General features: G+C 41.0%; 2 protein-coding genes across 4 annotated transcripts in view; both read right to left on the minus strand.

Moving 5' to 3' along the window:
- The window catches only part of AGBL4 (AGBL carboxypeptidase 4), a 1,459,638-nt gene that overhangs the window by 493,962 nt on the left and 941,671 nt on the right, over positions 1–24,005 (minus strand). The window lies entirely within an intron of this gene.
- BEND5 (BEN domain containing 5) overlaps positions 16,829–24,005 on the minus strand; it is a 46,286-nt gene continuing 39,109 nt past the window's right edge. For 2 of the 3 annotated variants that reach the window (XM_075002629.1, XM_075002627.1), the window contains one exon: positions 16,829–17,013. In XM_075002629.1, coding sequence (XP_074858730.1) covers positions 16,856–17,013 — 158 coding nt within the window. In that variant the 3' untranslated portion in view covers positions 16,829–16,855. The remainder of the gene's footprint in view (positions 17,014–24,005) is intronic. The other variant, XM_075002628.1, reaches the window with a different exon arrangement.

The raw sequence follows: 24,005 nt of genomic DNA on the forward strand, positions 1-24,005 counted from the left end.
TCCTCTGTAGGCCATCCTCCTATGTAGGAGCTGTAGGAGTTTGATTCCAGCTCAATAACAGAGGGCCAGCAGGAGGAGATCATTCCCTTTATTGATAACACCATGCTCAGTTTCTTCCCACATGACATTGAGGACTTCTTACTTTGTACCAGAAAACCAGGATGGACTTTTTGGAGGGAAGGGGAAAAAACAAAAATACTGAGCTGGAGCTGTAAATGGCTTCTCCCACTTCGAGCACGTCCTAGCTTCAGTGATCCTGGTAGAAAGAAGAGACACTTGAAGCTGCGTGTGTCCTTCCTAAAGTGTCAGCAACCGAGGAAAGAATCATGTTTTGTATTGGACAGAAAGAAGGGAAACTAAATGCAGTGCTGATGGCGCAAAGTAACCCCTATACTTCTTCACTTTGCCAGAAAGGAACCAGCCAGGTTATGTGGTAAAAGGGTAAATGTGACTGTTTCTATGTGAACACGTTCTCTGTAACTTAGTTACTTAGGAGATATCTCCTTGAGTTATTACTAAAACTTGTGATCACTCCGTGCATAAAGATTAACTTGCACAATAAGCACAGTGACCAACAGAATTGGGAGCACTGGAGGAAAATGCATTTCTTGTTTCGTTTTTGTTTTTGGGTATACAATTTTGAGGCTGGAAAGCTCCTGAATGAATCTTGCAGAGTACCCAAGGGAAATGGTATGAGAACAACCGCTGCAGCTGAATGAGCTATGGCACCACGTGCTTACAGTTCCTGTGGGTTATAAGCTCAAGAGCAATAGTGAAAGACAGTGGTTTAAGCCCCTTGAAACACTACCTATGTGATACCCAGTGCTTTTTCTGTGCTGGTACTTGCCTGTACTGAGTACTAGCACCTTGGCAGCCCCAGCTGTGGGATTGGCTGGGCAGGGGGGAAGAAGCCAACTGAGTACTGGCTCCTTTTTTTTGTTTTAAAATAAAGCACTGATACCCAACCCCAGCAAACCATCTAATAAAGGTGGATGGTATGCATTTTGGTTGTGATTTTCAAACCCTGCCTAAGAAATCTCAGTGCACATTAGGTTAACCTCCTCAGCTGCCTTTGTGAATTTCAACCTTAATTTTTCTGGATGCCTATCATATCATATTTTATAAAAGCCTCAAGCACAGACCACCTACATAAATAGTTTCCTGATGTAAAGTATCCAGTGAAAACAGGAGTAAGCACTGAGTATGTGTTCAGAGCAAGGGAGCTGAAATCACCACTCCTGGGCTTCGTTCTCGCTTCATGTGTGGAGTGGGACATACCACCATCTTTCTGTGTCTTCGGTTCCTCCTCTGTCAAATAGGTATACAAATTCTTATCTGACTGGGGACAGAGAGTATTTGAGGCTTAATTAAATGTTTACAAATACTTTAAGACAGTGGTTTTTTTTGTGCCAGTACTTGCAGGTAGTGAGTACCAGCACCTCAGCAGCCCCAGCCATAGGATTGGTTGTGGGGGTGGGGCGGGGAGCTGGCTGAGTACCACTCTTTTTTCTTTAAACCAAAAAAAGCACTGCTTTAAGATAATCAGATGAAAGACAGTATAAAAGTACTTTTTTATATACAATTTGGTAAACTGCATGAACGAATATAAATAGACATTTTTGACTCAGTCTCCAAATTACGCAAATTATAAATGGTACAACAGAAGCCCAACATGTAATGTTTGTTTTCAGATACAAACTCTGTCAGAGCAACCTAACAATTGAACAAGTCATGTGATAATTGTTTAAAACCTACTGCAGTTGCTTATCTATAGTGCAACTATTTCAGTGTTTTGGAAAAAAAAGCAGAGTTTAACTATTTGGGGAAATGAACAAGTCACTTAAATGATATTTTAATCCCAGAAAATATTCTGAACAGTTTTCCTCTTTTTCAAGCAAACTGTAAAGTTTAAATAGCTGTATGTTAAATGTTCCAGTTTTATTGTTCTAATCGTTTAAGGCCACCTCTACATTAGCAGGAAGATCGACCTGATCAGGGTAATTGCCATAGCTAAAATTGCATATCTGCAATTGACTGACCGGCCTAGGGGGTGAGCAAGCCTGAGCCTCTCAAATTAAAGTAAGCTTTCTCATCTAGCAATACATTTGTCTTGAACCTGGACTGCAACAATGCAATCCAAGTGACAACTGAAATCTTTCCATCCAAAAAATTTCGTTCCAGCCAAAAACCTCTTGATGTATTTATTTCCAATTTGATTGGGGAAGGGGCACTCGTGCTTTCATAATAGCCACTGGAATTTATTGTTCTCAGGCTTTTAACTTACTTGCCTATGCAGAATACAGGTTCTTGTTTATAGAGTGTCCATTTACCCCTCATCTTCTTGTTCTTTACATTTCATTTGTATGCTTTCTGCATAACAGTAACTCCACACATGGAAGTAGCTATGTGCCAATTGTTTTTTGTGTTCTTTAAAGATTTTAAATGAAGACTGTATAAGTACACCCCAGATTATCAGCGCTAGGGGACTGTTTCTGTTGAACTTTCCCATATGACATAAGAAACAGGGAGGTGACTCATGACTGGTAACCAGAGAACTGTCTAGCCTAGGGGGCAGACCTGTTTGGGGGATGTACGGCTCAGGAGAGAATAAGGTCATGCCAGAAGGAAGACAAACAAGTCCCAAAGACAGTTCAACAAGCAGCTACCTGTGGACTATTAACAGGATGATATGAAGCTGTGCTATCCCAGAAGTAGAAGGGGTGGAGCAAGGACTGAAGGGGTGGGGAAGGTAGAGTCACTGCAGCTCAACAAGTCCATCTTGTACCTCCTGCAGATTCCTTAGAGATTAAATTTTCAGACAAGGACCACAGATCACCTCATGCCAAAGTCAAAACCTGCCCATGCTCATCTCCCTCACACACCCCCTCGCCCCGCTACCTCTCTTTGACAGCTTTTCCACAGGACAGGTGATCCAGCCATAACATTTTTACATTATGTGCGGATTGTCACATTTACTTTGAAGCATTTTTTCTATTCTAAACCCCATTTAAATCTTCACAGTTCTGGAAAATATGTGGGGGAATCAGACAATATTTTGAAATTCAAAAAGTTAAGGGCTTTATAACTGTTCAAATGGGAATTGTCAACATCAAGTGTCAAAATATAAAAAGTAAATATCCTTAAATCAAAACCTAATACACACTAAAGCATCATTTTTCTTACTTGGCCTAATTGTAAATTTTGATTGCTATTGATGGAAATATTTTTTCTATTCCAGCAGATATGACAAAATAAACATTTGCTTATATTGGTAAGTAAAATTCTAATTTTTCCAAGCCTTGTTATTCAATGTGCTGAGTTACAAGCATTAACTAACCTTCTCAAAAGACAATGTCATTAGTTACTGAAGTGGCTCGATACATTTAATACAGAGAAAACTCCTGAGCTACCAGTATGTATTCTCTTAATCAAGCCGTTTACTAAACAGGGAACATTTTCTCAGTAGTTACTTTTAGGGTCCCAGGTTCCACTGGTACCCAACATGGCGGTAGTGCTTTTTCATATGCAAATTAGGGAGGATAGCAGCCAATTAGATTTTTTGTTTTGGGGCCTTTCTACTAACATAGCTCCATCCCTTTTACTGATCTCTACTTAAAATATTTCCCTTTGATCTGATTAGCAATCAGTGTAGAAACTGCCTCACGCTTCTGCAAACCCTTTTGGCTAGTCAAAAAGGTAAGCCTTCAACAGTGGAATCTGGCACACTGGAAGGAATCAGCAGCAAGAAAAACCTGATTGCTGGCTCCACAGAGCAGGCAGAAGCTGTTTAGCTCTCACCTGGGAAGCTTCAGGAAGGGAAAATAAAAAGGTGCCATAGGTATTCAGATCACACACGCAGACACTTTCCCAGTGACACTTTAACTGGTTGATACCAAGTGAAGTAAAACGGCTGAACCAATGAACTAGAGATTCCAGGTTTGCAGAAGTTCTAACAGATTACTGGACAGAGAATGGCATGTGCTGATGCACATGCACCAAATCTCTAATTATGCAGGTAGAGCAACGTAGATTCTCATTTTCTGAGCATGACTTCCCCACCGTAGTACCAGGAGGTGTCAGTCATGCAACCACAGTAAGTTTTAACGCACAATGGACAGAGAAAGTCCATACTTTTGTGTGCACTTGTTTCTCATAAACATGGAGGCCCAGATCCACAAAGGGTTTGAGGTGCTAAATCCCAGCTTTAGGCACCACTGCAATCCACAAAAGCCTCACTTTGCGGCCCCCTACCCCTATTCACTGTATCTACATTTTCACTCAAGTCCCCCAGCTCCAGAACATGCACACTGCTGACTCAGGCAGGCATCCAGACCCTTGTTTTACCTGTTAGACCCAGGTTAATCCTCAAACCACGTGGAGAGAAGTGCTTCCCCTCCTGATGCACCAGCAGGTCCTGATCCTGGAGGCCTGTTCTGAGCACACTCAAACACCATACTAACTAACCAGGAACGAGGAAGATGAAGGAGGATCACATGGCCTCACATATAACTTTTAGCCCAGTGGTTAGGGTACTCCTCGAGACTACAGAGTCGTTCTCATGTGCTCTGTGGCCCAAGGCATAGTTAATGATTTTTACAAAAGGGAATGGTTTTAACAGGGGAGAGACTGACATCAGAATGTCCCATAGCTCAGTGGGTAAAGACAGGAGATCCATGTTCCCATCCCTTTTCAGCATGAATTGAACTGAGGTCTCCCACATCCCAGCCAACAAGATAACAGCAAAAATACTCTCCAAGAGAGCAGAGGCTGTAGTATGTTCCCGCCTTCCTGTGAGGGAGGACAGCTGAGGGAACAATGGAGGGGGTGAAGTTAGTCTAGCCAAAGGTGCCTAGTATGAACACTTGCATGGTGACAAGTATCAGAGAGGGAGCCATGTTAGTCTGTAGCTTCAAGAACAACAAGAAGTCTTGTGGCACCTTATAGACTAACAGATATTTTGGAACATAAGCTTTCGTGGGCAAACACCTACTTCATCAGATGCATGAGGGTGGATGGGTTTCAGAGGGGTATTTAAAGCATGGGGTCCCAGAAAATGGCTCATATCCACCTGTCTGATCTGACTTGGTTTTTCCTCCTTTGATACCTACTATTGATAATAGACCATTTCCACCTTGCTGAATAGACCCTGTCAGCTCTGGCCCTCCCTTTTTCTGGGACCTCATTCTTTAAATACCCCCCCTGAAACCACACCCCCCACTCATACATCTGATGAAGCAGGTCTTTGCCCACGAAAGCTTATGCTCCAAAATATCTGTTAGTCTATAAGGTGCCACAAGACTGCTTCTTGTTCTAGCATGAGCACTGTTCATCAGCTGCTTTAATCTTGAGTCAGTTGCTACTTTTCTGTTCTATACAAGTGCAAACTGAACCCCTGACTATGAGCTTTGGGAAAAGGGGAATTTTTAAAAAGGCTGGTTGCAAACAAAAAGCAAATGAAAACAATATCAGCAGGCCACTAGCAGTGAAACACTAATTACATTTCTAAAGGTGGTGTCCATAATTAATTTTCTCATGTCCATACAAATAGAAATAAAGTACAAAAGGTGATTTCACAATATTTATAAATTACTATGTTAATTAACAGGATGTCAGAGAGAAGATGAAGGAAATTTAGAGGAACCTTGTTTGACATTATTTAGAACTCTCAAAGGAAAGAAGAGACTTGTGGGAAAAAAGATTAATTGCAAGATTTTTCTCCTTTATCTTGCTCTCATTTCTTGTTACATACTTAAATCTGCTCTGTCCTGCTGAATTCTGGGACTAACGACTTTCAGTTAAATCATCTTGGAGGAGGTTACCAGTTTCTCATCTTGTCCCTGAGCAGCAGTTAACTTGGAATCTAAAAATACTTTAGCAATGTCATACACCAACAAAACACGCCTCATTCCTCATTCCTTTTTAAGCGGTCCTTAATCTGTCAGGGCACAAAACTAGTGCTGTTCTAGTTCCTCTTCTGATATATCTGATGCATATAATTTTTCTGGTTTTCAGCTAGATGAGTCTAAAATATGAATTAACTTAGCCAAATGAAAAATTGGCTTTAGGTTCTTATATCCCACGTGGAACAAAATGTAATCATAATGGTTCTGCATCTGTCTATAGCAGTTTCCTGCTACCAGCATCCAGAGAAACTCCAAAACTTAAAGGTGACTCAGACATTAAGACAAATAATAAAACAATTGTGCCCGCCTATTTGGGGTCTCACTTCAGTGTTGCCTTTTATAACAGAGTCTAAAATCATTACTATCTTTAGCCTGATTCAGTAGTTTCAGGTACTTGGACGGTTTAGAGGGTCATCCTGCTGCATGGAGAATGAACAGGAAAGTAAAAAAGAAAGAAAGAAAATTCATCCTGGTCTCATTCATGGCACACATAAAACATTGAGGGCTTGTCTACACTTGTCCCCCACTTCGAAGGGGGCATGTTAATCAGGGTGACAGGAGATTGCTAATGAAATGCTGCAGTGAACATGCGGTACTTTATTAGGCTAATTCTCCCCTGCAACAACTTCAAAGTGTCAAACTTCAAAGTGCTAGCTCGCATGTAGCCATGGGCACTTTGAAGTGCCTGTACTACTTCAAAGTGCCTTTACTCCCCAAATTTTGAGTCAGTTGGACGGTGGCCTAGGAGGAGGCTTATGGCACTGGAAACAGGGCTGTATCCAAGCACATGATATATCAATTCCACAGAAAGGCCCCAATATCTGGAACAGCTTTAGTTTAATTAACACGGCAATGCTACCTGATCACAGACTTATTGGATGATATTCAGTTTTACAGAAAAAAAAATCTAAAATTGCACCACAAAGTGAAAAGATGACTGTGCATTCAAACACCAAAATACATGTGTCCTTGAAGAAGTGATACCGCCAAGTTAATTAAGTTATATACTTAAGAGTCTGTTATGAGTCCTTTTGCAGTATATTCCTTCAGTGGGTCAATGGGCACAAAACAGACATCAAAACACTCCAGATCCACAAACCAGTTAGTCAACATTTTCATGGAATGGGGCATTTTGTCAATGACCTAAAGGTATGTGTGTTACAGAAAAGGAATTATCGCTCCATTTTGGAAAGAAACATCTGAGCTGGCTTTTATAGTCAAATTCGGCACATTAACACATGGTTTAAATCGTGATGGGAACTTTCTGAGTCACTATAGGGGCTTGTCTGCATACTTGGCTCAATCTAATTCTTGACCTTCCCCCCCACCCCTCCACTCTCTGATTTGCTCACCTTATCTTTTTCTGATTTGTCCTCCTTGCTTACTGTTTTTGGTTCTCTGTGCCTTAAATATTGAGTCTCTTCTGGTCTGGGTATGGTCTGAAGAAGTGGGTCTGTCCCACGAAAGCTCACCTAATAAACCATTTTGCTAGTCTTTAAAGTGCTACTTGACTGCTTTTTGTTTTGATAGTGTATAGACTAGCACGGCTTCCTCTTTGTTACTATTCAAGATGTGATGTGTGTGTACTTTTGCTCGACTAGTTTTCCAGAGGGACACCGGTGACTTGTAGAGTAAACCCTCGACACAACGAGCTAATGGCGGAGAGGGGTGTCTGCTATTCCTGAAAATCCATTAAACGTGAGAATTTACTGCCCACCCACCCCCGCGAGGTCCCCCAAGCCACAGTTTCTGCCCCCAAAGAAAACCAGCCACTCACCAGAGCTGCCACTGCTGGACCCGGCTGCTTGGCTGAGACCCTGGAAGTGTGGCTGGAGTCGCCACATCCCATGCCAGTGGAGAGGCCATTGTGTGACCTGGAGGAGCTGCCACATGCTCCTCCCACCGGGGTGGAGCACATACATGAGTGGCAGTCTGCCCATGTATGCACCCCACCCTTGGTGGGAGGAGTGCCTGGTAGCTCTGGTGGACGAGGTGGCAGCTCCTCTACACCAGGGCAGCGGTAAGTGTCTTTTTTTTTTTTTTTTTTTTTATTTGTGGAGGGGATGATTTTATGGACCCCAGTGGATTTGGGGAACAATAGGGCAAGATGTTCACTGTTCCTAAAGTCCGCTAAATCAGGGTCCTTCAAATTGAGCATTTACTGTATAAGTACATTCCCCTCACCCCCCACCCCACCCCAAGCAGCTGCATTTTTACTCACATAACATTTTGAGTAATTTTTCCACCTCTGCTGTCATCAACACAGAGGTACTGTGATGAAGTTCTATGGCCTGTGTTACTCAGGAGGTTGGACTAAATCCAATGGTCCCGTCTTTGAAAATGGGCAGGTGCTCTGTTTTGAGGTATGACCATGAGCATGGCAGTGGAAGGTTAGCTGATAGCTGCTGTCCCTTTGCTCTTTTAGAGGGACGCAGCTGCAGGAAATCCACAGAACTCACACTTGCAGAGAGAATGGGGATATAGAGAAGAAAAAGCAGATTGCCAGGGGAGTAGCTGAAGAGCTGGCAGATGTCAAGAAAATGATCCATTTTATTCACGCATGTGACACCTACAGATCTATACAATACCTCGGCAGAAAGCCGATTACATCCCTAATTATATGGCTGTTTCAGTGCAGTTTATAGGAGCCCTGACTGCAGAAGAAACACTCTATTATCCCATTCATTAAAGGTTCTCTTTTTAGCGTATGAGTGTAACTGGAATTCTTTTCATGAATAGAGCTCTCAGAGATTGTTATCTTCTTTGTTCAGCCAGTTTGTTCAAGATTTTACCACTTGATTACAGACTGACTTAAGTTGTATTTATTAGTGCTTTTCAGACAGGTGAAAAATCACATCAGCATAGTCTTTAAAAGCACCTCACTCCAGGCTCTGCACTGCATCAGCCGTATGTTTGCTAGATCAGTGTTCCACAACTGGTGTGTTGTGGCACACTGGTGTGCCATCAGGCGGTACTTGGCGTGCCGCAGAGCTGCACCCAGGGAGTGCTGTCCACTGCTCTTGGTGGGGGAAGCGTGTGGCGGTGAGGTGCTTTTAAAGTCTATACCGATGTGATTTTTCATCTGTCTGCAAAGCCCTAATAAATACAGCTTAAGTCAGTCTATAATTAAGTGGTAAAATCTTGAACTGACTGAACAAAGGACTGTGGGTGCCTGGCTCTGGGGGAGGGAATTGAGTTAAAGTGGGACTGTGGGGGAGGACTGGGTGTGCCTGGCTCTGTGGGTGGGGACAAGCACAGAGTTAGGAGGGCAGGGGCTTGGGGAGGGTTGGGTTATATAGATATATTGGGCGTGCTATGAAATTATGAGTGCTGAAGTGTGCCACGAGGCAGTAAAGCCTGCTGAGCACTGTGCTAGACTGCCATTGAGTGAGTCTTTGTGGCCTGCTTTCCATGCCCACCTGGGAAAACTAAGGAGGGGAGTTGCATGTGCTGGCAAAGGTAGCAGATGTTTTTGCTTGCAGAGTGTCTGTTCCACCTCCAACTGGTTACAGGCAGGTGAGGCCCAGCTTTGCCACTAAAGAGGGGAGGGGAAATTGAAATCTACACAACTATCCCATTTTACTCTGCCATGCCCTGGACCCCATTTGTTCCATTGTTTCTTCCCTTTCACAATTTGCAGTGGAATGGCACATATGTCCTTAACAAGCTATTTTTGTCCTCAAAGACTAAATTCTTGCACATGCACAGGGCCAGATTAAGCCATGGGTATAGACCTTGTGCCTCCAGCCCTAGCTCTTAGAATGATTACATTAGTGTTTTCATTTTAATAAAATAAATGTCTAGCCCTTGTGCATGAGAAAGAAAATCTTGCAATGGAAAGTGAGTTTAGCTGAAGCAACAGTGTCTGCTAAGTTCTCAAAGAGCCCCTAAGTAAAATTTTCCAAGGCACCTAACTGATTTAGGAGCCTAAAACTTATACTCAACATTGACTTAGGCACACAGGAGCCACAATCATCTCTGAAAATTTTCCTCTGGAAGAGAAGGTCAGAGATGGTGTTTTATTCCAAAAGCCATTTCTCTGTGGGTCCCTGCTCCACCCTAGCTCAGGGCATGGCATGTGGCAAGACTGTGAACCTGGCCTACTAACCTAAGCAGATACACTCCAGCAACAGGATAACTATGTTCTTCTGTCAATCCCTAACTCTTTGGAAGAGGAGGGGCCACTGCAAATGAGGAAGAAGTTAGGGGGCAGAAGTCAGACTCATAGGGATGGAACCACAGAAGCCTTTCCTGTCACTGTATATCTAGTGCCCCAGCTTGCCTGGATCCTGCCTTGCACATACAGTATACCAAAGTATTGTGACTTCTGCATAAAAACAGTCTGTTTGGACAAGTTCAAATGCAAACATTTTAGCTGTTTACTAGCTGGAATGCTCAACTTCAAACAAGTGTTTCTCAATGTAGTGTCCCTTTGCTCAAAAGGTCAAATAAAATAGGCAAAAGTACATTCTAAATCTTTGTACATCTTTTTTCCAATTAAATTAGCATTCACTGTTTTTTTTGTTTTTCTTTTTTTTTTTTAAATAATCAGGCAAATTCTCAATGAAATTCTGGCTTAAAATAAGTAAGATCCAACCTGATTGACCATAATTTTCAAGGTAGTACTTTTTGCTATTCAAGTCACAGTATGAAACCCACATGCAAGTTTCATGGAATTGATTTTTACTTCACAGGGTTCTGGTAAACTAGTAAGAGAGCACTACCAAACATACTTCTTTCTACTACTCTTCCTTAACATTTCTCTCCATCACTGTGATTCACAGACTTAACATTACTACTTCGTAAAAAGTTCTGTCCAACACAACTGATATGTTTCCTCTTCTAGAGTTGCTTAATGTATGAGAACTTATTTTGAAGTAAACCATACATTTATCATTGACCATACATTTCTTATGTAGTATATTTCTTATTACCTATTACACCATAGCGAAGGTTAAGTTTTCTTCATAGTCTTCACTGAATTTTCATGGCTGAATCTCTCAAGAATTTGAAATGAGATCAAATGGAAATTCATCATGAAAGCAAGCAGTCCTGTAGTACCTTAAAGACTAACAAATGTATTCAGTCAGGGGCTTTCGTGGATAAGACCCATGATGATTGATAAGACCCTTCAGATGACTGAAGTAGGTATTACCCATGAAAGCACATGACCTAATAAAATTGTTAGTCTTTAAGGTGCCACAGGACGGCTTGTTATTTGTGAAGCTACAGTCTGACAGGACTATACTTCCAAGATCATGAAAGCAAACAACCTGATGTGTGTATATATTGGTGTTGATTGTTGCTTTGAATGCTACAAATGGGTGGTGAAAACATGGAAGAATGGTACAGTATACAGTACTTGCTTGCAATGCGTGGAGAAAGATTTACAAAACCATTTACTAAGTAGGAGCAACCATCCAAATTAAGGCTTTAAGCAGAAGTTCTTTAAACTTTTGTCTCTCTGCTAATTACCAAAGCTGTACTAAGACATTTGTCTTGTCTTCACCTCTGCACTGATTTAGGTACGAATTAGATATTCTAGCCAACACTGGTGAAATACATTACCTTGTGATATTAACACTACTTGACTACAGTTGGGCTTTACATTAAAACAACAGCCTTAACTCAGCATGTTCTCACTTTTCATTACAATATTTATCTTGGTAAATGAAACAGTGACATGCTTTAAAAGTCTGCATATTTTGGCTGTTCCTAATCTAATGATCTTGAATCTCATTGTCAAATTTCACTGAAAAAGCCTGGACTTAATACAGCTCAATTTATTTCTACTAAGAACTTCCACAAGGACAATAATCTACATTTAAAATAACAAAGGAGTAGCACAGATATCCTGTCAGGTACAGCATTCAAAGTTGCAATGCAATGAAGTTGCTTCCTGAGGGGAACTGCATTTTCATTTGACAGTCACACTCACTGGCTGTCCAAAATCAACATAACAAGGTGCTTCAAATGACAGTTTATCTTTCACCTGACTAAATAAATACAAGTATCGGAGGGGTAGCTGTGTTAGTCTGGATCTGTAACAGCAACGAAGGGTCCTGTGGCACCTTATAGACTAACAGAAAAGTTCTGAGCATGAGCTTTCTGATGAAGTGAGTCTGTGCTCACGAAAGCTCATGCTCAAAACTTTTCCGTTAGTCTATAAGGTGCCACAGTACCCTTCGTTGCTGTAAATAAATACAAGAATTCTAGACTGTACTGAAGTATCTTCCATCTCCATAACGAAATCACTAATGACAAACCTGTGTATAATAGGCAGATCTTACAAATTCTTTTTTCTCTTGTAAGAAAAATGTTAGTTTCTCTTTTTAATTGAGTTGATAGGTGTTTTGTATAAATAAGTGAGGTAATAAAATCTGCCTGTAATATAATAGCTCCTTTCCCTCATAAAATCATTAATTGAAAATAAAGCCCTTTCTGACTTTGTGTCTCACAAAGGCACATATTACGGACCAAGTCATGAATACCGTTGCTTTAATTTATAATGTGTGGCAACAAAGCCCTGATAAAATTTATGTAACAATACTCTCTCCCCACTTTGAGAAAAGAAGGTAAACAATATGCATTGATCTCTAGAACAATATAAAACTTGATCCATTTGTGGCTTTTTTCTGATATTTACAAATCCATGTTTACACTAGCAAATGCTAGCACAGTACTAGCTTCAGAATATTAGAGCTTCCCTGGAGTTTAATAAAATCCTATCCTTTCAGGTCAAAATTCTGTAACTGTGTCTACTGTATCTGCTACTTAGTATGTATGTGAGTGCTATAAAATATCAAACATACAGGGGTGCTACAAGACACTGAACCAAATTGTAAACCCTGTATACTGTAGATACTGCTTCAAACCAGAGCGTGTGGTAGCACTCCAAGTTCCAGCACCTATGGAAGCATATATCATGTTTGCAAATGCCAGTTTTGCAAAAACTTCTGGGGGTAGAAATAAATATGGCAAACTAATACTGAAGGTACTAATGCTACACAAAGATGGGCATGATTATGGAAGATTTATCATATTTAACAGATTGGTATCAGCAGTAGAAAAATATTGAAATTACATTCACAGAAAATCTAGCAATCTACACTCTAATTCACAAAAATATGCCTCATTTAGGAATTCAAATATGTATACTTTTTCACGAGTGGGTAATTCTATTGTGTTACGTGACCGCTTTGCCTACCTGAAACAGTAAATAAAGTGGGGAAAAGCCTTTCTGTTCTGTATCCTGAACAAAAAAGCAGTCAAGTAGCACTTGAAAAAGACTAACAAAATAATTAGGTGATGAGCTTTCATGGGACAGACCCACTGCTTCAGATCATAGCCTTAACAGAGCAGGCTCAATATATAAAGCACAGAGGTCCAAAAATGATCAAGGTAGACAAATCAGAAAAATTGTTATCAAAGTTGGCAAATCAGAAGAGCAGAGGGGTGGTAGGAGCAGGGTGTGGGGTGGGGAAGTCAAGAGTTAGATAAAACAGATCTGAAAGTCTGTGTTTTACTGAAAAGGAACTTTAACGATTGTTTGCAGAGAGAGTGCTCAGAACTTTCATTTATATTCAGATTCTACATATTAACACTTGGCTTGAACCAGGGCAGCAATTATCTGGCCCATTATAAAGACTCTTTTACATACTTTGTTTTATCTAACTCTTTACTTCCCCACTCCACAACTCCTCCTGCCACCACTCTGCTCTACTGATTTGCCAACCTTGGTAACAATTTTTCTGATTTGTCAACCTTTTATAATTTTTGGACCTCTGAGCTTTATATATTGAGTCTGTTCTGTTAAGGCTATGATCTGAAGAAGTGGGTCTGTCCCAGAAAAGCTCATCATCTAATAAATTAATTTGTTAGTCTTTAAAGTGCTATTTGACTGCTTTTTTGTTTTGACAGAAGACAGACTTAACTTGGCTCTCTCTCTGTCACCATTCTGTATACTGTTTCAAGAGAAGTAGTATAGGGATCAAAGGGATGCTTGTACAGGATTACCTTCCACAAAGCCTTCCACACCCTTAGTTTCAATTACAATGTGCATGAAACTAGTCCATTATCAGAAAAGCTTGTTTCTAGAAAACTACAGCATTGCATCGAAAATATACCACATTATTACTGCCTTCAGGACTCCCAGCTCATTGAACGTCTACCTAAACAAAACTTCAATTAATTCTAATTTAACATTCAATGCTAGCTGTACAATTTAACTCAACCCATGTTAGCTTGCTGGTCCCACCATGACACACATGGGCTGCATCTGCACTACAGTGATCTTTCGAAAGATGACCTTCTGGAAGATCTTCCTTCGAAAGAGCGTGTCCACACACAAAAAGAGCAGACTGAAAGATAAATCTGCTCTTTTAATAGAGAGCACCAACACAGCCACTGCTATTCTCTTGATGCTTAACCTCATGTTCAAATATCTCTATAGCTCATTTATGGGTGCAATTCAATTGGTACTAGATGAGCTTATTTTTATATTACACAGTTTTCTTGCATAGATAATTTTTATATGCTCAATCACTGTTTTATGCATTTGGAAAAGAAATATAAATATCATTAAGAATGTAGTGGTACGAGAGTAATTCCAACACATTCCTGCTGAACAGGTTTGTTATATAATCATAATACATTCTATCTGAAAGTTTCCCTTGTGTCTGAAAAGATCAGCTAATGAGTTTCTTGTTAGAAGTGTTTACATATATTTTGCTACTAAAACTTGGAGAAAAGATCAATTTAAATTAATGGTGATCTATTTGATCCAAAATAACTTAGAAGGAAGCACCATTTCGCTGCTTTAGACTAAATATATTAAAACAGAAACAAAAGATCATAAAAGCAAACAAACCTATAGGCACTTCCAGGAAAGCACACTGCAAATACAGTGAAATTTTCTTAAGTAAAGAGAAAAGCAAAAAAAGCAGGCGTGTCGCAATGTAAGACTAACAATATAATTCAGTAGGTGATGAGCTTTCATGGGACAGACCCACTTCTTCAAATGTGGAAAATTCTGATAAATATTAAATGATATAAAGAGACTCGACAAATATATCAATTACCTCATGCATTAAAGTACAGTTTCCCCACCTTTGATATTTATTGTGATCCCAGGCAGCCCACTTAACACACACTTGCAGAAACTATTTTCTTCCCACTTTCCCCTGCTCCTTCTGTCCTATCAAGCTGATTCAGCGTTTTTATTTGTTTTCTATCTTTCTGTTAAACTCTCTTCATCTCAGTTTTCATTTATCAGAATTTTCCAGATCTGAAGAAGTTGATCGGTCCCACAAAAGCTCATCACCTAATAAATTATATTGCTAGCCTTTAAAGTGCTACGTGACTGCTTTTTTGCCTTTGTTGTTTTGTGAAGATACAGCCTACCATGGCTACGTCTCTGACTATTTACAGTAAAGTGGGTTTTGTTGTCCCCCCACCCCCTCAACAGAACTTCACTTTAAGCAGAGTGGCCCAGTTCTTACATCGGGATTTGCCCATGCAATGTCCTACTGACTTCACTAGAACAAAAATGTAGTATAAGTGTCAGTGTTTGCAGAATCACAACCTATCCAAAACTGCAGTCGGCATATTGCAATGCACGGGAACAATCTAGGAGTTTTACTCTGCTTTGAACACTACTTAATAACCTAATGCCTTAGTTATTGGACTTTCACTATTGGCTTTTGATAGTGTCTCATATGCCTTTCTCATACACAAACTAGGGAAACATAGCCTGGACAAACCTATTTATAAGTGTGTGCCAAGTGCACTCAGACACAAGTTGTTAATGGTTAACAGTTAAGTTCAAAAGGCATATTGAGTGGGGCTCTGCAGGGATCTGTGCAGAGTCTTGTTCTATTCAATATCTTCATGAATGATTTAGGTAATGGCACAGAGAGTACGCTTATAAAGTTTATGGATCCTACAAAGCCAAGATGGGTCACAAAGTGCTTTAGAGGACAGGATTAGAATTCAGAATAATCTTGACAAATTGGAGAAATGATGATCTGAAATAAATAGGGTGAAATCAATAAGGACACATTCAATATATTACACTCCAGAAGGAATAATCAGTTGCACAAATAGAAAATGGGAAATGTTTGTTTAGGAAGAAATACTGAAAAAGATTCTGGATCACAAATTGAACACACATCAATAATAATAATAATAAATAATAATAAAGCAAAGATCATTCTGGGACGTATGGGCCAAAATGTTGTAAGGAAGCTACAAGTAGTAATTTTTCTATTCAGCACTCATAAGGCTCTGAAATAGTGTCCAATTCTGAGCATCTCACTTCAAGAAAGATGTGGAAAAACTGGAAATATTCCAGAGAACAACAATAAAAAATGATTAAATGTCTAGGAAACATGACCAATGGGGAAAGATGGAAAATAACTGGGTTTGTTTAGTCTGGAAAAGAGAAAACTGAAAGGGGCGATATGAAAACAGTAGGTAAATTATAAAGAGGGGAGTGATAAATTGTTCTCCTTATCCAACAAGAACAGGACAAGTAGTGGTCTTAAATTACAGCAAGAGGAATTTAGATTAGACATGAAGTAAAACTTCCGAACTGTAAGGGCAGTTAAGCACTGAAACAAGTTATCTAGGGAGGGAGAGTAATCTCCAACCCTAGAACTTGTTAAAACAAACTCCTGTCAGGGATAAATACTACTCCACTTTGCGTAAATGCAGGGGACTGGACTAGAAAACCTGCAGAGGCTTTTCCAGTCCTACATTTTTATGATCCTATATCCGAAGCAACTTTAAAGCAGGTTATGTATCTCAGCATTTTACAAAACTGCTTAAAAATCCATCGGTACTGCAGAATAAGAGCCACGCGAACAGTCAGTGGAATTGCATCAGCAAGAATGCCACATAAATGAAGAATACGACATAAGTAAAACACTAAGACTTTATTAAAAATCCAAAATTTATTGCAAATTGTACTTTGCTTCCCTCCTTTCTTCATTTTTACATGATTTATTGATATCCATGATTTTTTCACAGATGTACTTGTTCACTTTGGAGAGTCTCTGTGCAATTTCAGTTTCATCCACAGTTTCTTGTGCTATTCTGTCATACAAACATTCTGGGGAAAAAAGTAAGAAAACAGCAGTTATGATTTTTAAGAAAAGAATTCAGCCTTGTTCTGGAACCCAGTATAGCAATTAAAATCTGTTCAAGGTACAGCAGAGTCAGCACTTCACAAGCAACTTGTATATTTTTAAATTCAGTATTCTACTATATAATAAATGAGTTCTATGATTCGTTGATTTGATCCCTTTTATCTGGCAGAAGTTTAGACTCGCCATATCTGAATCTCTATCAGGCACAATAAGATCACAATTTATGACACTGCACTGGCCTCAGGAGTACACATGGGGGTAAATTCAAACATATATGGTATCACTCCTACTCGGTCGTCAGTGCCAACCTTAACCCCCCTATTTGTGCACATCTCCCAGAACAGTTTTAGAACTTTCTTCCAGATGACATGGAATACCCTTACTGAAAATGATCTGTCAGGCCACTACCCTTTTCTCGAAGTAATGTCACACCTACAAGACATTAGCTAAATAAAAGCAGTTAGCAAGAGAGAAAGTAGGAGATAGGAGACATCCATTGCAAGATATATATGAATAAATAAACAATAAACAAAAACCCAAATAAATGAGAACTGTGGGAGCTAAGATAACTCTCCACCAACCGCATGATACTTGGCAAGCTGCAGAATCTAATCTGATTTACTGCAATGAATTAGAGGTAGAACTCTACTTTCAGCTCCTTAAAATCAGGTGTGCATTTTGATATTTGTTTTTATATCTGAAATAATCTCTACTGTTGTGTAGGCTACTAGTAATAAATAGCTTCCAAGATGTATTAAACAATCTCTGCTTTGCTTCACCTAGTAATCAATTTTAGCAGCCATTTATTTCTTCAAAGCTAGAAAGCTACAGAGATTATTGCTTAATTAACAGGTTTTATAATGCTGCTAATGCATCGTATTAAAAAGTTATGAACATTAAATATTATCCATGCTTTGTAGTTAATTTTGAAGCTGCTCAGAAGTTTTATAAAATATTATATTTTGCATTAACAAGACTCATAACTGTTCATGCATTAGACTTTTTACAACTTCTATATAATATACTACAAAGTAGAGATTTTAAGCAATAAGAGATGTTAGAATTAGACCCTAATGTAGCTGTCTTTCTACAATATATATTTAGATAACCTATTCTGGGACTAAAAATGGCAAAAAATGTCTGAAACAATGTGAATTTTACGGACTCTCTATTTGAAATGCACTGATTGTTATAAAATAAATAAAACCAAATGACAGGCAGATTGATAGCTGGGATGCCAATAGGCAGTACAATATTACTTGAAATCATGCAGCTAATAATGGGAGGATTAACTGAAACACTCACAGACTCATTGTGCTCAAGGCAGAATATTACATCACTATAGAAACCTCCCTAATATACCATTGACCTATTAGTAACAAATAGGGAGCATCAGACCAACGGACCTGCCACAAAAACAGACTGTAGCACCAAGCAAATGTGTAAGTTGTATAAATTCACGTGTCACAAGGAGCCACTGTCACTTAGAAATAGCCCATTAGCCATTAGTCAGTCGCTGCTTCCTTCTCCTGCCCCACTTGCCCTGAGGGCTATAACAAGTCCTAATTTACTACTGGTTTAGCCACTGACCCACGAGCTGCTTTCCGCCAATTCTTTGTCATCCAGCTACCTGAAGGGAGTAAGTAGACAAGTAGCCCCTCTGCCTCCTACACAACTAGATCTGATATTCAGGTGTCTGCACAGGTGTACAAGTGAGAATTGTACTCCTTTGTTTGGGTGCACAGTCCATGCACAGCAAGACCCTACACTCATTGTCATGGCAATCCTCTGCTATGTGACAACTTTTGAACACGGCAGTCAATCAGTTTCAAAGTTTCAGGGACCAGTCTAAGGTTGACAGCACCCTATTGATTCTGATGGCAATCAGAAAGTCAAAGGAACATATCAGGCCCACAGACTGCCTGCTGCTGCATGAAGAAGAATCCCCCTAGAATCCTCTGCTGCTGTGTACACAAATCATAGGCAGCAGCTTAACTGTCTGTTGGGGGAGACTGCCTGTAGAGTGACGTATAAGATAAGTAATAGAACTTTGCAGGGAGCACTTTTAGAGCTGGCAGTACCTGGACGAGTCTGCAGCAAAAGGAAAATGGTGGGATGTGGGGAGCAGTGATCTGGATGGCGTGTAGTGCAGAGGAGCAGCTCAAGCAAGGAGCCAGAGATGGGGTGGGGGGAAGATATGATAATAAATCCAGAGTTCCTCCACAACTCTCTGTTCTTGGAGGGAGCCAGGTGTGTCTGTAAGGGACTCCAAGCAAGGGCTTGAGGAGGAGGATGTGAAGGAGAGCTGTAGTGGGACAGGGGTGTCAACTAACAGCAGGTTAATATGCTCCTCTCTCTCACTGGCCGTGTCTACATTAGTCCAAGACTTCGAAATTTCGAAGATTACTAATGAAGTGCTGAAATATCTATTCAGTGCCTCATTAGCATGTGGGTGGCCGCACCATTTCGAAATTGCCATGGCTCATCCAGGCAGGGATCCTTTTCAAAAGGACCCCGGAAACTTTGAAATCTGCTGATAGGAATAAGGGGATTTTGAAGTTCCCAGGGTCCTTTCAAAAAGGACTCCTGTTTGGATGAGCCACACGGCAGCGAGCCACAGCAATTTTGAAGTGCCGCGGCCACCCGCATGCTAATGAGGTGCTGAATATGTCTTTCAGTGCTTCATTAGTAATCTTCAAAATGGCCATTTGCATAGCCATTTCGAAGTTCTGGGCTAGTGCAGACGTAGCCACTGTAGCCACTTTTGAAAGGGGCATGCAAATGTGCCAGGTCAAAAATGCTAATGAAGTGATATGAATATGCAGTGCCTCATTTGCATAATGGCGTCCACTCGCTATGTCGAAACTGCTGCTTTTGAAGGCACCCTTCTTTCTGAAAAATAGCTTACCTACACAGCTAGTTGCATTTCAAAAGCAGCACCTTCGACGTGGCGAGTGGCCATAATTATGCAAATGAGGCACTGAATGGTCAACAACTATTTAGCATTTGGAACTGGAACATTTGCATGCCCCTTTCAAAGGGGAGGGGCCAATGTAGATGTAGCCTGTATGTACAAATCAGCCTACAGAAGCAACACTGGGCAGCCCTTTAATAACCCCATGCTAAGCCAGTACACAGGGAGTGCTACCAGATGACATGTTGCCTACCTAAAAGAGACTGATTTAGATGCATTAGCCTGGCCACAACTCTCAACTGGTGAACGAATACTAGGCAGAGATCATGAATAAGAAACTGTTGTCTGCTTCAAAGCTCTGTTGCAAGGGAAATTTCCCTAGCAAAAATCACTATGCTAAAAAACACAAAATCCACACTCTATTACTCTATGTAGATATTTATCTCACCTTTTTATATTAGCTAATGCAGCCATCTATTCTGCTCTGTCCCTACAGTATTTGGGCACTTGCGTGTACTTAAAAATATAAGAAGTTTCCCCCCTTTCCCTCCTCCTTTCCAATCTTTTGCAGCAATAGGTGGATAGTGCTAACTATTCTTTGAGCAGGGAATCTAAAGGAAATTTCTAGCTTCCTGCCACGATTTCCCATTCCCCTCCCATCTCTTGTTCATAGGAATTATGCAGACCCTTGGGCCTGAAAGAAGGAATATGGCTGCTGACACTTTGGAACACTGACTTTTCTCCATGAAGGTCACTCATCTTATATGGCGTGAAACCTTAAGGAGAGATGTAAATAAATTCACAGGCAACACACCTGTAGCCCCTGCTCTGAAAGTGCATCTGCTGTTCGCATTCTACATTAGCCATCATACAGTGATTTCATGGGGTGTGGGGGGCGGGATGCTAAGCCCATGTCTACACAACCCATTTTTGTTAACAAAATGATGTAGACAATTAAAAATCTAAATTTTATGTTCATGGTTGCTCACTCTGTTGACAGAAATGATGAGAAGTCCTGTGGCACCCTATCGACGAACAGATTTTTTGAGGCATAAGTTTTCATGAGCAAAGACCCGCTTCGTGTGGAGGCCCACCACAGTGGAGGCCCCCTCATCAACAGTGTGAGCAAGGTACCGTAGGTACCCACCCCACACTCCAGATCAACACCTCCTGTTCGGCATTGTGTGAAGGTGGACCAGATTGTGTTGCATCTTGGGACAGGCCTCCATATCCTGGGATGTACTGCCTTCTGTCCCAGCACTCTTCTGGCTTCCTTTCAGGGCACTTCTGCAATGGCCCTTCTTTGCTGTCCGCCTTGGCATCTTCGTGAGAAGGGATGGATCCTGCACTGCTCTCCTGTGCTCTGTTAACTGTCATGCAGACATTCGGGTGAAGGCAGGGAAGTTAATCTTGATGTTCCTATTGGAAGCAGATTTGCAGGCACCTGATATTTTACATGATATGGATAGGAGCAACTTTACATTGCTTTTAGCATTCACAGAACAGCTGCATACGGTAGACAGGGCTTTTGGGCTTGGGAAACAAGCACTGAATAGTGGGATCATCGCTGCATGCAAGTGTGGGATGAAGAGCAGTGGCTACAGAATTTTCGGATGCAGAAAGCCACCTTCCTGGAACTGTGTGCAGAGCTTTACTGGTGGAGAAGCAGGTGTCAATCACTGTATGAATGCTGGCAACTCCAAACTACTAGTGATCGGTTCAAAATCAAGTTGGAGTGGGAAGTCAACCATCAGGACTATAGTGCTGCAAGAGTGCACAGCAATAAACTGCATTCTGCTACTGTGAAACACTACTCTGGGAAATGTGCATGAAATAAATAATGTGATAATTCTGCAGAAATGGGTTTCCATAAATGTAGACGGGTGACAGATGACACACATATTCCAATCTCAGTAACAGATCACCTTTTGACAGGGTATATCAATGGAAAGGGGTATTTCCCATGGTGTTATAGGTGCTTGTAGATCATTCATTGATATCACTGTGGAGTGGTCCAGGAAGATGCATGATGCATGCACCTTCAGGAACACAAGCCTGTACAGAAAGCTGCAAACAGCAACTTTCTTTCCAAAGCAGAAGACTACAGTGTAGAATGTTGAAATGCCCATAGTGGTCCTGCAAGAGCTGGTGTACCCCTTACAGCTATGGATCAGGAAACCTGACACAGAATACCTGGACAGCTAATTTCCCTCTAAGCTGCGTGGCCAGGTGGCTGCCCAACAAGTTATTAACTGCTGCACACTTCACCTCCTCCCCCACCCCATTATTTTGCTCGTGAGAACCGCCGGCTTGGTGTGCAGTGCAGGGAGGGGAGCACTCATTTCAGTGAGACCCCCTCCCCTAAAAGCCCATCTATGCAGAGCAGGGGGATGGGATGCAACAGGGCTCAGGTGTGGGATGGAATTAGCTTGCTTGGTGGCTGCTGCTGTGGCTGCTTTGAGTACTGATCTAATTCAAAGGGCAATGTACAGCAGCAAATCATTGGCCTGAAAAGAAAAGCAGCACTCAGGATTTTAGTGAAGTTATACCATTTGAACTGGATTTTGCCATCATATGTAATTCCATAATTTAATTGAAACACTGTAAATTGATGTGTAAACACTAGAATGACAGTAACCTCCACAGAATTGCCTCTGGTGGGGGAAGGGTTGGGTCCTCTATAAAATAAGGAGGGAAAAAAGAAAGCTGGTGGGGAATTCAGTGAGTAATATGACCTGGGATATGTGTTCTCCCACTCTGGATCCATGTTGCCTGGGACTGGAGCAACAACCTGACTTGCCTTTAGGCTTGCAGCTCCATGTCAGAGCTGTTAGCCAGACCTCCAAGCTTTGGGCATAAAGATGCTTTAAGTTTTAGTCCCTGCTCTACTTCATCCAGAACTTACAGGGATGCTGCATATATAAACTTCTTCTTCAATATCATGCTGCTGTTTCCAGGTATGCACACTGGAGTTTTAAGGAAAAGAATCACACAGGCCGTGTGTACACTAGCCCCAAACTTCGAAATGGCCATGCAAATGGCCATTTTGAAGTTTACTAATGAAGTGCTGAAATACATATTCAGCGCCTCATTAGCATGCGGGCGGCTGCGGCACTTTGAAATTGACGTGGCTCGCTGCCATGCGGCTCATTCAGAGGGGGCTCCTTTTCGAAAGGACCCCGCCTACTCCGAAGTCCCCTTATTCCTGTGAGCAGATGGGAATAAGGGGACTTCGAAGTAGGCGGGGTCCTTTCGAAAAGGAGCCCCGTCTGGACGAGCCGCGCGGCGGCGAAGCACGCCAATTTCGAAGTGCTGCAGCCACCCGCATGCTAATGAGGCGCTGAATATGTATTTCAGTGCTTCATTAGTAAACTTCGAAATGGCCATTTGTATGGCCATTTCAGCGTTTTTTGCTAGTGTGGAGACAGCCATAGTGTGAGAATTAGAAATATTGATTATCAGAAGGATGCCCAGGGTGGCTGCAGTCCACTGGGGAGTCCTGCCATGCTGTGAATGGGCATAAAGGGGCAACATTTGTCTTTGTCTTTCTCACACACAAACACCACATCTTTCTCTCTCTCTCTCTCTCACACACAGTCTTACGCGCTTACTTCTCCACACATTCTTGCATTATTTTTGTTGTGCATTGCAGGAAGTGTATGAAGTAACAACATCTACATCTGCTGTAATTTTATTTTTTCAAAGTGCTTTTGTATGAGGTTTTTTGACTGGCCTATGCATTTCATATGTCTTATTTCTCTCTTATGCTTAAATTTAATTATTTGAGTAGTGAGTTCTAAAATTGCTGACTGTCCTGTCTGAAGTTATTATCCCTATGGTAACTTTTTAAAAATTTTATATCTGATTTTCGTCTGCTGGTAGTGCACATCTGTACATTATTGCAATAATTTGGTGTGCATAACAAAACTCATTCTTCACACAGATGGAAAAAATAAAGGGAACATTTCTGGACTCTAGTACGGAGTGGTTCAACAACAGGCTGAGTAGGTGCTGAATGACAGCTGAGCATGCATTTGGCAA

Source organism: Carettochelys insculpta, chromosome 9 (genome assembly GCF_033958435.1).
Source record: "Carettochelys insculpta isolate YL-2023 chromosome 9, ASM3395843v1, whole genome shotgun sequence".
Classification (NCBI taxonomy): Eukaryota; Metazoa; Chordata; order Testudines; family Carettochelyidae; genus Carettochelys; species Carettochelys insculpta.